Source organism: Toxorhynchites rutilus, chromosome 2, assembly GCF_029784135.1.
Source record: "Toxorhynchites rutilus septentrionalis strain SRP chromosome 2, ASM2978413v1, whole genome shotgun sequence".
Lineage (NCBI taxonomy): Eukaryota > Metazoa > Arthropoda > Insecta > Diptera > Culicidae > Toxorhynchites > Toxorhynchites rutilus.
In genome coordinates this window covers 51,315,288-51,329,750 of record NC_073745.1, presented here as the reverse complement: position 1 = coordinate 51,329,750, position 14,463 = coordinate 51,315,288, and the positions used below count along the sequence as shown (strand labels likewise).

The 14,463-nt window shown below is 40.0% G+C and overlaps 1 protein-coding gene across 3 annotated transcripts in view; it reads right to left on the bottom strand.

Moving 5' to 3' along the window:
- Window positions 1-300: 300 nt before the first annotated feature.
- The window catches only part of LOC129767308 (sorting nexin lst-4), a 31,095-nt gene continuing 16,932 nt past the window's right edge, over window positions 301-14,463 (bottom strand). For 2 of the 3 annotated variants that reach the window (XM_055768031.1, XM_055768032.1), the window contains exon 2: window positions 301-9,194. In XM_055768031.1, the coding sequence (XP_055624006.1) occupies window positions 7,469-9,193 (1,725 nt within the window). In that variant the 5' untranslated portion in view covers window position 9,194 and the 3' untranslated portion in view covers window positions 301-7,468. Of the gene's footprint in view, window positions 9,195-9,254; window positions 9,605-14,463 lie in introns of those variants that run through there. The other variant, XM_055768034.1, reaches the window with a different exon arrangement.

Genomic DNA, 14,463 nt, shown 5'->3' with positions numbered 1-14,463 from the left:
GTCGGTTTCCAAAACTGTGAACACTGAAATCGTTGTTGATAAACTGTCGAAACTCCTGTCGGCCATGTAGCGAGACTATTTTCCTTGGATTTGAGATCTTTAGAGATCAAAGCCTTAGTTGCTGAAATATTCGTAGGGGATCACAATAAGCTTTGTCAATGTATTCGAAAAATAATAATAGTGACCAATCAAGTGCCATTTCGTTGTCGACAACCTGCTGAAAAAAAATGAATTTTTTTGGAGTCTGAATTATCTAGCACCAGGGATTGAAGTTCGGTATAATTGAATAGACTCGCGCCATGGATATCGTTACGACCGATTGAGGCATATGTTTATTATTGAAGATCTCCAACAGCGTCTTTCAAAAAGTGTTGGCCATTAATGATAACCCCTTCTTCATTATGTGTAGTTTTTAAATGTAATACTTTCCCTTCTTTGCGTATAAAATATATAAACATACGATTTCGTGTCTTAGTGGTTTAGATATACAGATTATTTTATCTTCATCTGCTTAGTAATGTGTTACGTAAATACATTAATTTCATACAATTATCATCGCGTGCTACATCCCTATTTCAACCTGTTTAAGCTGATTGGTAGTGCAACTCCATTTACGTATGAATGCATACATAATTATATCTCTCATCTCATATCTCTTAATCAGTATTTTAGGTGTACGTGTATGTTGTATGTTGTACCTGAAGTAACACTTTTACAGCGTGCAGCTACTAGAATGATTGTAATTATTTCCCCCCTTCATTACCCACTCGGTATAAAACGTTTGCAAATACGCGTGGTGCGCGCGTGGGACGAGGAGAAGGCTGCTTCGGATGTGTGTTTTTCCAATTGATTTTATCAATTACGCAAGAAACAATGTTTTCGTATGTTTTTGGCTACCATAAACGCGGCGATGAGGGGCAAATGGGGGCTCTGGGAAAAAGGCAACGTTTTGGTCAACATCAAGCGATAAGCCGGAGAGAGGGGAGGTTATAGGACACAATTTAGGGTATGTAATTTTATCGTGCCGCTGCGTGGTGGAAATTATGTGAGAATCCGACAATTTTTGCTCTCATTATATGGACGCGTGACCGGTGTGTTCGGGAGGGTTATACGTTGATACATGTTTTGTCGCCATGTGTTATGCGACGCTGTCGAACACAAATGCTTGCATAGTTGTTATCCGTCCGTCGGATAGAAGGCAAGGGATCGGAGGCTCATGATGTGCGGTAGATTACAACGGCATCTCGTACCTGCTTGCTTGCATGCTTATTTTCCCAGTGGTATCGAACCCAGCTCATTACAAGATAAACACAAACGTGGAACAATTGTTTCCAACTTGGGTGCGTTGGATCTGCCCGCGAGGGCTGGATGATAAATATTCCTGAACGGACGCTGTTGTCCTCCTATTTGAGCTAACTCGATGAGAGAAGTGAGGATTGAATGTGTGCGCATATTCGCGTTGAATTTGATGCTCTCAATTGCCCAATATGCTTTAGAATGCGATTTTCTGAGCCATAAATAGCAATAATTTATATATAGTGTGAAAACGAATTGTGATCTAATTGTGTGTGTTAATTCCCCGGGGAAACGGGAAACATGTCGGATCGTTTCAATACCGCGGCTGTTATGAATATTCTTTCTGAATATTTGAAATCTATTGTGGTTGAAAGAAGTCTGGAATGAAAGAATAGTTGAAGCGCTTGAAGCCAGGAATTGGCATACCGATAGAACTTTTTGAATCCTAGAATCAGCAGATACAGATTACAGATTTTTTTTTTTGTTTTTCATAGAGATTTACAGATTTTTCAGCTCACCAAGAAATAGAGCTGTCGCATGTCAAAATACAAATAAAAACAGAACTTACTCTCTCGATAGTCATTCGGCTGTAGTTCTTTGCGCATGGTATCTAAGGAATTTCTCGTGAAATTTAGTTTATTTAATCTGATATATTGGACAAATCATCAGTTTGGACGACTGTTCACATATTCTAGGAGAGGTAAACAGATATTTTGTTTAATCTCAGCGATTGATTAGCATAGATATTGGGCCTGATCACGAACATCACTGCCACGTACGCTTCACGTCACTTACACTTCACTTAATCTTTTTGTGTCTATCATCATTGTCACGGACAGTTGCGTGTTAAAATGAACTCCGTGAAGTGAAAGTGTTCTTTCCCGTTCATAAGAGACATATTGGTTGCATAATGTCGGGTGTTTGATCGGGTGTTGCATCGGTTGCATAATTTTGGACGTTTGAACGTTATGTAGGTAAAATTAATACAGCGTATGAGACAATATTCTATTTAATTAATCGTATATTTTAGAATGACAAGTTTACGATTATACCTCGATGATTAGTTTGCTGAATCAAATGCTGACTCAAAGATGTAGAGGAATACTTGGTTGGTCGGGAATAATGTAGTTGTTGAACATATGGGAATGTGATTTTACGCTAGAGATAAAACATGACTATTATGTTTAATAATAGAAATCTCGCATACTCTTGTACTTAGCTCTGTCTTACTCGTTTGAATAGTGAGAAATATTTAGAATCATTTTTATGAACCGTTCCTACAATTTTGATGAATAATATCATCTATATCTCAGAACAAACCCGAATTTATCCCCCTCACGATCAGTATAATCTGAGCTCCTCCCATATGGAATTCTGAAGTTTAATCCTCTTATCCTTCTCATTCTCGTGTAATTTGATATACGGGATATGAGGTTTGATTTAATTATTTAAACAGAAACTGGTCAGCAGCGTCAGAAGCATAATCCTCATATAAAACATCTGATGGGTTTCAAGGAATTTGACAAAAGCGGAAAGTGATTCAGATTTTCTTTAGACGGATGTCAAAATTATGGAAAAAGAACTAGAAAAGAATTTAAAAACAGTATCTTGTGAATGCTTTGCAATGATAGACTCATTCCTTCCTTGTTTGAAACCTTGTTTGAAAATCATTTTTTTAATATTCTTTCATTCAAAGTATGTCTTCAAAACAATACCATTGAAAATAACTATAACGTAAAAAGTTATAGCTATCGTCCTGATTCTGATCTGGTCCGCCAATTGTGAATGTTTGAATTACAAAAAAAACTAGCTCTGGAATGTTGGAAAAACATTACAGTTATTATTTTATATTCAAAATATGAACAAATGAATATTATACATAATCAATCATAATGATCGTATTTGGGTCAGTGGTCTCCATTGCCATGTTATGGTGTTGCAAATCTCTCTTAGTATAATCCTAAAAATAGAAACAAAAAAATTATGTCCATTCAGGACAATCGGAAGTAGACCTTCGCCATGTTTCAATGGGCCTACAGAAACTACATTTTTAATCCTTAATTACATCCCATAGCGTATTTATCGAATCCAAATAACCCAATTTACGTCCTCTGGATACGTCCGAATTTCGTTCTAAAACTCCTACCGGGCGGGTAAATTGCTGTTTGTTTATCTTTTTTTTCTTAAACAAGACAAGACAAGATTCAACATGTTAGCAAAAAAGCTAAATAAATACGAAATTAAGCTTACTCCATACCGCGTGATTAGCTTTCACCATCTAAAACACAAGTATCAAATATACCTGTTTTTCTCCGAGACATGACAGTATCGTGATATTCATAATAACACCGAGTTTATCAAAGTTGTCACGACGGATGAACTCTTCTGGATTCTACATACACGGTGACAGCCGTAATAAGGTTGTATACAATTCACTTCGTTTTCACCGTGAAGTGACGTTCGTGATCAGGTCCATTATGTTCATATTTGGGGGCAAAGTGGTCATAGATAAATAACAACTTACAATGTTCTGTTTACTAAAGCTGATATACCTCATCACATTCTGCTCTTGAAGAAGATCCTTTTGTGGCTTTGACCCTGGATAAATATGCCACTCCAACTAAACCAAGCCTCATTATGCGGAACGTTATGTGTTTCTTACTACGCTTTTGTATGCACGAGAAAATTTAAATTGAGACTCTAGGTGAATAGACCGAGCTTATTTCATGCATGTACCTACTATAACAAATTTTTGAAATTTTTGATTTGAACAAATTTGGACGAAAAAACGCATAAATCTATCCCATTTGACCACTTTACCTCCAAGCAAAAAAAAAGTTCGGTTTTTCACCTTTATTTCTAATGATGAAAAGTGTACTATTTTGAATTTCTATAGTAAAAGCCGTTTGCTATCTTGAAGAACAATGAGTTGAACTCTAATATTCTTCGAGAGACGAGAATTAAATCGGTATATGGGCGCTGGAAATGAGCATATTCCTTGGGGTGACCACTATGCCCCCACTTCCCCAATAAGTTATTTGGGTTCGCGTGCCAGTCGCAAAACTGCCTTCAACTAGGATTGATTTTGCGCTAATCCTGATCATAATGAAGTAATGCTACTCTTTTCGAGGTTGTTGCGATCAACAGAGATTATTGACGTGGGACTACGTCTAACCGGAGTAAATGGGGGGGGGGGGTAAATTGAAAACCTAAACACAGAACATGCTGGAAAAAATGATACATTCCGAATGTTTATAACTCGAACATTTCTTACAGGATCGGAAAGATGTTTGCATCAAATGATAGGGAATATTTTTACGCATCTTTTGCAATTAATAAAATGTTATTCTACATCAGATGAACAATTGAATAACCGTAGAATGTGAAGCGTTATCTAAACGCCCTAACTGCCTCGTTTTGATTAGTCCGATTTACGGTTTCCCCAACACAGCAATTTTAACCAAACAGCCTTTGGGAAATCGTCATTAAAACTACATGAAGGTACGGGGACTTTTATTCTCACCGAAATGTGTTCACTAACACAGACTTCAAATCCATGGAGCGTAGGGAAATTGGCATTGCAAATACATGCAGGTCGGGGGTAATTTTGTTCCGACTGGAATATGTTTCCCCAACACAGATTTCAGAACCAAGATCGGCTTTGCAAACAAATGCAAATTGCGAGTACCCTTGTACTCGCTTGCCTTTGTGCAAGGTAGAAAATGTTCCCTTAACACAGTCTTTTAAACTTAGGAACCTGGAAAAATCGTGCAGACACTAGAGGCGAATGAACTTTGAAGTATGAATCCTCTATATTATAAAAAAAAGAAGTTAAAGTTGTTGATTCATGCAAGCCGGGAGTACTTTTTTGCACTCCGAAAAGTATTTTCCTAACACGGATCACAAAATCGGGTACGACCACAACGCTTTGGCTCGGTTATTCAAGATTGCATTGAAGGATATGCCTTCATATCTTCTGCTCACTGAATTTCTACGCATACCATTTGATGATTAGGCAAATTGTTGATAACCATTTGCTGCGATAACGCCTATTGATTAAACAATATGCGTTCGACGCACATGTCAAAATTGAAACTGAGTGTCTGAAGTTTATCAAATCAAGCAAATTCGCTGTTCGAGAAGTACATACACTTGAGAGATGCAAACTTCAGAAGGAAACGTAAAATAAAATAATCGTTTGATAATTCTTCCATTGACATATTTTGTCCTAGGCATCATACCGAACGTAAAAAAACTGTCATTAAATTTACTTGTAACGAAGAACATAATATATCACAATGCGTGAATTGACCTTACATGCCATTATACAATCTTTTTACTCACAAAGCAAATATATTGAATTCAATTGAATTCGGAAATTGTTTCATTCAATCAAAAGTTCAATCAATACAAACAAATGATTGCTGAGCTCAGGTAGTCCCACGTCAACCTTGCGGTTATGTAATAGATATAACCCACTCATTTTTTTCGTTTATTTAGTCTCCAAGAAAGTGAATGTCGTTCTGGATATTCGTATGTGATTTGGTTTCGCTTGCCAGTAGCAAAACTCTCTTCACTAAGGATGACAGCTAACTTTTTTCGAGGCCAGTAATATTAACAGAAGCGTTTCTTTTGAGAATAGCAAAAAATGATGAGAAGTGTTTATACAGTAATCGTTTGCTAACTGGTCTGCTTTTTAACTGAGCGAACGTTAACTGGTCCTTGGACCAGTTAAAAAGCAGAATTTTGTAAACAACCTACGCCATATTCAAATGGATGATTTGCTGTGAGAGGCATTCAAATGTAATTTGAAATGTTATAAAAATTGACATGACAAAAACATGGATTAAATTACAGAAAAATAATTTCCTCAAATTATATTTCATACCTGTTATCGCACTCAATGCGGAACTTCCATTGGAATCCTTTTGTTTATCCAATTTCATAATCAACGCGAATCAAACAATTCATTGAAGTTCCCCTCGATTTTATTTGACGTTCAACATGCCGGACCAGTTAAAACGCGAATGTCGATAACTGGTCTTCCCTTTCCGCCCAGCCACATCAAGCCACCAATGTATGGCTCTGTACGAATGCTATGGCGAACGCTTGTTTGATGCTTGGTTTACGTTGTACGAACGATGCCTAAATGTGCGATTCCCTGAGGCAATACTAAATAACAGGTAGCATGACATTTGATACTTGCAAATATCGTCATTGTTGTTGTTTCCATACGGTGCCAAAGATATATTGATGTCGTTATAAGATGTGGAATAATGGTACTGGTGCAACAAGTATATAATCGACTGTAGTCGAATCTACGTCAATTGCGAAAAAGGCCACCGGAATAGCGTTCGAGGTAAATTTTCAATGCATTGACTTGAAACAAATTGCGACATACGATAGGGCTAGTGTATTATATTGAGTATGAAAAGCATGAATTTTTGAGGAGCTAATATTGTTGTAAATTATTATTGTCATGTTCATCGCTTCTTTCCAATAGAAGCTGCTGCACAATGACTTCCATGGTACAGTGCATATCCACCGACTCTTTGGAGAATTTCAGTGAATCATGATAACGATGGAACAACAGTAGTAGATTAATACGTTGCACATCCTTGTAAAATTCTTTCCCCACTACCTCCACTCCACCAATTGAATCCCGATATTTTTACATATTAACTAAAACACGTCTTAATACACGCCGCAAGTTGAGAAACCATTAAGTGTCCATACCACGGGAAAATTCGCATGCAAGCACCCTCCCTTCGAACATAGTTGACGATCCAAGAAGCACCACTTTTTGTCAACTGCAAGTATGTTTTTATACGTGCACAAAATATCCTCCGAAAATTTCTCAGTCCACCTTTTAAATTTCTAGCAAATCTCCGCGCCACCCCGTGGCAAGTTCACACACTCATCTCGAAATCGAACTTAGAAAATATTGGTTTTCCATAAATTCACATTTCGAATTTTTATTCTTTGGAAATAAACAAAACAAACTGAACGAGGAACAACTCAAACTAACGCTTTTAAGGCAACAATGTTCTGTTCAAATTTTGCTTCCACATCTAGCAGGAAGAGTAAAGCTTACACGATAAAATACAATGTGAGTTTGAAACGAAGCGCACAATGAACCTAGAAAAAAAAATAAGACTAAAAAATCGCGCACTTAGAAGTGCGACTGCGCCTGCTCCAGACGGCGCACGATGTTCTTGTAGAAATCGACCTGAGCCCCGATAAAGCTACGCAGCGTATCCTTCAGATGGGTATCCCGCTCCTGGCGGAAGTGTGTCATTTCGGCGAGCAGCCCGTACGATATCACGTCCACCCTCCGGTTGACCTCCGCCAGCTGACTGTTGTCCATCTTCTGCTCGGCAGCGAGCCTTTCGCAATCTTTCCGCTTCTGAACGGCATTTTTATACTCGTTCAGCGCATCCGGGAAGCTGTTCAGCAGCCCCCGGTAGATGTGCAGCCTGTCCGAAAAGGGTATGAAATCGTGCTTCGGTTGGTCGGCAAACATTTGTCCGATGTTGATAAAGATGCCGGCTGCCTGACCCACCGAGTTGGAAAGACTAACCTGGGTAACCTGACGACGTTCGTCCAGCTCGAGAGCCCGAGCCAGCTCGGAAAGTCCATCTCCGATCCGCAGGTAGTCCTGGCGCCATTGAACCTGGAACTTTTTCGTTTCATCACTACAGATTTGTGCTAGCGTTTTAACGGCGGTGTTCATTTGGGGTACAAAAAGTGTACACGAGTCCACCTGTGGCTCAACCTGGGACTGAAGCAACGTCTTGTCCGGTGGAAAGATTGCGGCGCAGAATGTGGTTCCCACGAGAGGATCTTTCTCGGCGGTTCGTTTGCCAGTTTTCCATTTCTTCTCGTCCGTGCAGGTGAGGAAATGCATCCAAACACCACAAGTGGACAGGACCGGATGGCGACACATCCAGTCCACAAACTCCTGCAGCTGCACTCGACGGTGCTCGACAAACTCCTCATCGTACCTCCCGGAGATCTGCTTGTCCGGTAGCGGTGGAATGGGAATCAGGCAGAACTTATCCACCAGTCGCTCGTGGAGCCAATCGAAGTGCTTATACCGACGCGACACCGGAATATTGTTGAACGAAGGCGTCAGCTGGTACGCTATGAAACTTTTAAGGCCATTAAACTTTTTCTCTTTCTTAGGCGAATCCACTACCACTGTGTATCCATCTCTCAGCGGCTTCCACATGATTCCGCTGTCAACCTGCAATATTTGAACCCTATCACTCTCCGATACCGAGGGAACGCTCAGTCCCATCAGATACGCGTCTCCTGTTTTTGAGAATATTTTCGATGACGACGTGGTCCTTCTCGTTCCGCCAACTGCCGTTGACGCCAGAGACGTGGTGTCCCCGTCGTTTGTGCCCACAGGTGGTAGTGGCAATATCGCATTAGCGTTGTAACGGTTGCTGTGAAAGTTCCCATTTTGGCTGCTAACGGCATTCCCGCCACCCCCCGCATTATTACCACTTGCTGGACCAATCTCCGAGTACGTATCGTTGTCATCGTCCCAATCGTCTTCCCAGTCATCCGGTTGGTCCCCCCAATCGTCCGCTGTTTGATCATACCTGGGCCCTTGTTGTTGCTGCTGCTGCTGCTGCTGTTGGACTTGCGGCTGTTGCTGTGGCGGCTGTTGCAAGGGCGGTACAGGTATCTTTGGTGGTCCCGGGTTGTTTGGTAACACTTCCACGTACGCAGCCGGGAAAAGGCCCCGCTGGCCACGTGCATTTGATCCTTCCCACCATCCCTCACCGACTTCAGTGTTTGTGACGGTCAGAATTTCTCCAACGTTGATCGTAAGCTCCGACGAGTTGGGCTCTCCCGTGAAGTCGTATAACACTTGGACGCGGGACATTCTGCAATGAAACAGGAATGAACGTTTTAAATTCAGTAATGAAACTTTGATACGATAGTACACTTAATGTAAAATATGACCACAACTTTTGTGTCACAGTAGAGCACTCTTGGAAAACGCAACAGCAAAAACAACTCCGAATAAACATTGTAAAACATACACTTCACCATGCGACCGCACACAGGTGACAAAAAATGTGGGTGTGCACACAACAGATAAGAACCTCCCCAATCAGCTTCCCGGCCATAACCCCGACAACGGACTGATAGAGTGCCCAACGAAAAAACACCCACAGAAACGCGACAATCTTTTTGTTTTATTCCTCGGTCGTCGTATTTTTGAGAACTCAAAATTGCGGCACCGGGTGTTTATCAGTTGTAAAAGAGCATGAGAAGTCAATGGGTGTATGGTTCTGTTGTGTATTGGTGGGCACCGCGTTCAAATTATGGATGCCACAGTTTCGAAGAGCACAATATTCCTCTCCATCGCAACGCAAACATGGGTCTGATGATAGCGATAAAGTAGAGTGGAGTCTTCGTAAGGGAAATGACCAAAAACAAACGCATATGAAGGCATGTGGCGTTCATCTGAACGCTATTTGGAGCGTGCGGTGCTCGTTTTATTTTATCGAGAGATGGCCGGAACATCTCATTTATGATTCGTCTCCCTCACAGTGTTTCGGGTAGGGGGATGTGAACGACGTAATGGCTTGGGATGAAGTTTGTTTGTGATTAGATTAGGGCGGATAGCATATATGGGGCTGTCCACATAACACGTGGACAACTTTAGAGGGGCTGGTAGGGGTCGCGAAAATGTCCACGGTGGGGGTGGAAGGGGTTTAGATAATATCCACGCGTACACGATAAATTTTCAAGCTGTATTTTCAAGAATTATTGAACTTTCCGCCCACCTAGTATTCTGTGTTTTTTAAAAAAAGGTTGAGCTGCTTGAATGCATCAAACATCCGTATTTTTCATATGGCTGAATTTCTCCCCTGAAATTTGTATTCTGAAAGTCATCCATATGAACTGAGAGCGATCGATTTATGTCCATTGGCAGGAGAGAATCATGTATTCCACTAAGACACAATCGAAGTTTTGGAATATATTGCGGACACATTGTTATCTTGGTGCGTGTGAATGTAGTGAATAAAAATATAGGAACAAATAAAAACCCACCCTTTTTCTGTTATTTCAAAGTTTTTCGGGACATTTAGCTAAATCAGTCAACAAAAAATCAAATTAACCTTATCAACCAGTTTTCATCGGATTCCAAGAACTTTCCTGTAGAACCTTCCAATACAAAGTTATTTTTGTTTGAATGAAAAAGTGCTCCATCGTCTTCTATGATTAATCGGCGATTCACATAGAACGTTACGGAAAAGAACGTCTACGTTCCGTCAACGTCTTCACCAATTCACAGTCAATGCTCACACCAGCACCGTCACGTCAAATGTCAAATGAATGATTTATTAAATGTTATTCATGGTGTCGCCACCTACAACAGTTTTAACTTGCAATGACCTCTTTCGAATAAGCATACCTGGAATCAGTTCTAAATATGGAGAAAATCAATGAAAATCATTGAATTATGTTATTTGAATGCTTAAACCCCGTAGTCCCGACCCTTATTCAACAATAATAATATATAGACTACTTTTCTCGGCTAGTCGCGAATGATTTTGACTCCGAAGTTTGGAATCAAGAGATATGTTGGCATAAAAAATACAACCGAAATCAAAACAACAGCCGAGACACAAAGCCCAGACAAAAACCAAACGAGCCGCCCGTCTCCGTCAATTATTCTTTTCTACAAATCCTGCCGGTCGTTTTCGTTGAACGTATGCTGACGGGTCGTTACGTTGCCGGTGTATGTGAATGTTTCCATAAGAAATGCATGGTAGAATAACTGACGTAACGTGACGTGACGGAACGTGGACGTGACGTGGATGTTGTATGTGAATCGCACTTAATTCGTTGATTCGATTAAAAAAAGGAACGAAATTTTATATAATTTTTTTGCATCGATTTTTAAAATGTTCCAAAAACAGTTTCGCTATAGTGTTTTAGAAAGTCGTCTGTATTTTTGCAAATATTGGAAATATTCCAATGGTGGCACAACATTTTGAGCCTAGTATTGGGTTGGGGAAAAAGAAATGTATTTCTGATCGAAATTTGACGCTTTATTCACCATACTTGAAATTATCCAATTTGATTCAAATATGCGCCGTTTTGTTCGCAAACTTGTTGCCATTAAGAGGGCAACTTCATTATCCCCCCCTTATAAAAAAACCCTCCTTATTTGCAAAAAAAACTCAAACAGCCAGTTTTCGCAAGCCTCTTTTGAGGCCAAATTAGTATCACCAAGAGCGTTTTGCATGAACCGGAAGAAATGATAATCACTTGGAGCCAGGTCCGGACTATACGGTGGGTGCAATAGGACATCCCATCCGAGCTCCCGTAGCTTCTGGCGAGTCATCAAAGATGTGTGAGGCCGAGCGTTGTCCTGGTGGAAAAAAAACACCATTCCTATTGATCATTTCTGGCCGCTTCTGATCAATCGCCTGCTTCAAACGGTCAAGCTGCTCACAGTAGAGAAACGAGTTGAGGGTCTGGCCATAATTGAGCAGCTCATAGTGGATGATTCCCTTCCAATTCCGCCAAACACACTGCAAACCCTTCCTGGCCGTCAATCCGGGCTTGGCGATGGTTTGGGTCGGCTCACCGCGCTTCGACCACGATTTTTCTAGCTCTAGGTTGTTGTACGTGATTTTCGGCCGCCTTCGTTGCAGTTTTACCTCGCAGGTAGTAAAAGCGTAAAATATGGAGAATTTGTTGCTTGGTGGACTCCATCTTTGACGCGTTATAACTTGAGACTGTAAAGGACAATCACAACACTATCAAAACGACACTTGTAGCACAGATTGTCGTCTTTAAATAGCCGTATAGTATGACCCGATGCGATAAGTACAACACAAGATATGTTTAAGTATTGCCATATATTGACAATATACGACATTTCTTTTTCCCCAACCCAATATACATATCATCAAAGCCCCTGTGAATATAATGATACTTTTAGCCATTCTTTTTAGCCAATCAAAGAAAGTTTTGAGTAAATTATAGAAGCACTCCATCGCAAATTGTGCCAAAAGTACAAAATGCTATGCGTACCTTGGAAATAAACGATTATTAACTTTAGATTTCAGGCGTTTGTGTTGAAAATTCAAGCTTCAAATTACGTATATCCTATATTTATGCGTTGATTTTTCACGTAATTCCAAAAATTTCGACTTTAAACACTGTACATACCTCTAATTTTTTTGTCGATGTATTAAAAGTACGACTTTATTTTTGTATGCGCGGGTTTCGATTCAGTTTCCGCTCCTTCGCTTCTACTTATTGAGGTTTTGCGAAAACTAAGGCAAACAACACATTCTTTGACCCATGGGCAAATCTCTGGGGATGTGTTCCTAGCAGCGATGCTCTTTTTTAATGAAGTAATTTTTGCAATGCAGATTAACTACAGATATCTAGACCACCGGTCATTAGCACCTGGTGAATATCAGTTCATAAAACGCTGCAATGGATGGGTTACATATTATTTGATCAAAAACATTCGATTGAATGCATCTCCATTTGCGATTCACTTCATCAACGCAACTAAAACACGTATCGGTTTTTGCCTCGAAAAAATCATACACTGTGTCTGGTTGGATTGGAAAAAAATCTGTATTGCGAGATTAAACTCTCCCAGATGTAAACCTCTATCTCACGGGCCCTGCTCGGAAAATGCGAACATCTCAATTGCTAGTTGGCTTAAGAAACTGTTGGAGTGCCTAAATCACAGCTTTCAGTGGAATTCAAGAGCTGTCCATGCGCCTACATGGCACCTGAACACTTCTGAGGTGAGTTTAAGACCAGAATTATCCAATATGATGGGGGTCGTATTCCTCCAGGACAATGCCAAACCTCATTGACAATTCAGCAAACATTTTTCGTAGTTTGACTGGCCGTATTCACCAGATATGTCTTCTTGAGATTATCATTTGTTCACGATCCTGTAAGAACTGTGACTCACCAGAGAACACAAAAATACAAAACGGTGCATATATAAGAAATGCATGTCTATAAAAATTATGCTTTTGATTTTTGCATAAAATCGACACGAGTTTTCCGGGCAACCGAATATTTCCCACGATTAACGAAGCTGTACAGAAAAATATTGGTTAACGAAATCATCAATCACGATGATACTGTAGGTGTTTTGTCTTGACTAGATTCATTGTAGCCGCTATGCACTACCCAACCAAGTTTTTTGTGATGTAAAGGATGCTTAGAAGAGAAAACATTCTACACTAGCGTCGTCCCACCCAAAATTTATTTTTCGTTATCACATCTACGTTTTTTTACTAAGCGCTGTTCATGGGTCCAATCGCAGAATTATTCATTGATTGATCTTCTAATCTACCCTTTAAAATTACCTTTTACTATAATATTTTTAGTACTTCTACCATAACTCGACATTGTAATATCAGATTATTTTCAGACACAATCCTCGTTCAAGATTTTCCAACCACTTGCAAATAATATGTTTTTTCGTTACGTTACATGCCAAATTTGGTTTTATTTGCTTGATTAATTCTCGAGTAATGCAGAAATTTGTGTTTCATTTGTATGGCAACCCCCCCTTAGAGAGGGGGGAGGGGTCTCAAACTGTAACGAAAACCTTCCCCGCCCCCTAAAACCCCTACATACCAAGAGTGCGTTTTATCACATTAAAATACATTTCCACTTTCGAACGAAGATCAATTTCGTTACCGCGAACATCAAATGGACTAGCAACGCTTGTCAATATGTAATTGTAGAACACATGCGAATTGAATTTTTCGAATTTTCCCATTTTTCTTCAGAGTTTTCCGAAAATTCTCAATTGTCATGGTTGGTTGAAATAGGTGCATTATTTTTATGGGACCCCCTCTCCTTTCCAGAAGAGAAATGGGGGTCATACCATCATAGAAAAATTTCTCGAACCACAAAAACCCTCACATCTCAAATTTGGCTCCATTTGTTTGATTAGTTGTCGAGTTATGCAGAAGTTTGAGTTTCATTTGTATGGGAGCCCCCCCCTTTAGCGAGGGGGAGAAGTGTCGAACTACCATAGAAACGGGGAGGGGAGGAGAGAGGAGTGTCTATTCACCATAGAAGCGTTTCGTGACCCCTAAAACCTTCCCATGCCAAATTTGTTTTGGAGTTATGCAGAAATTTTGT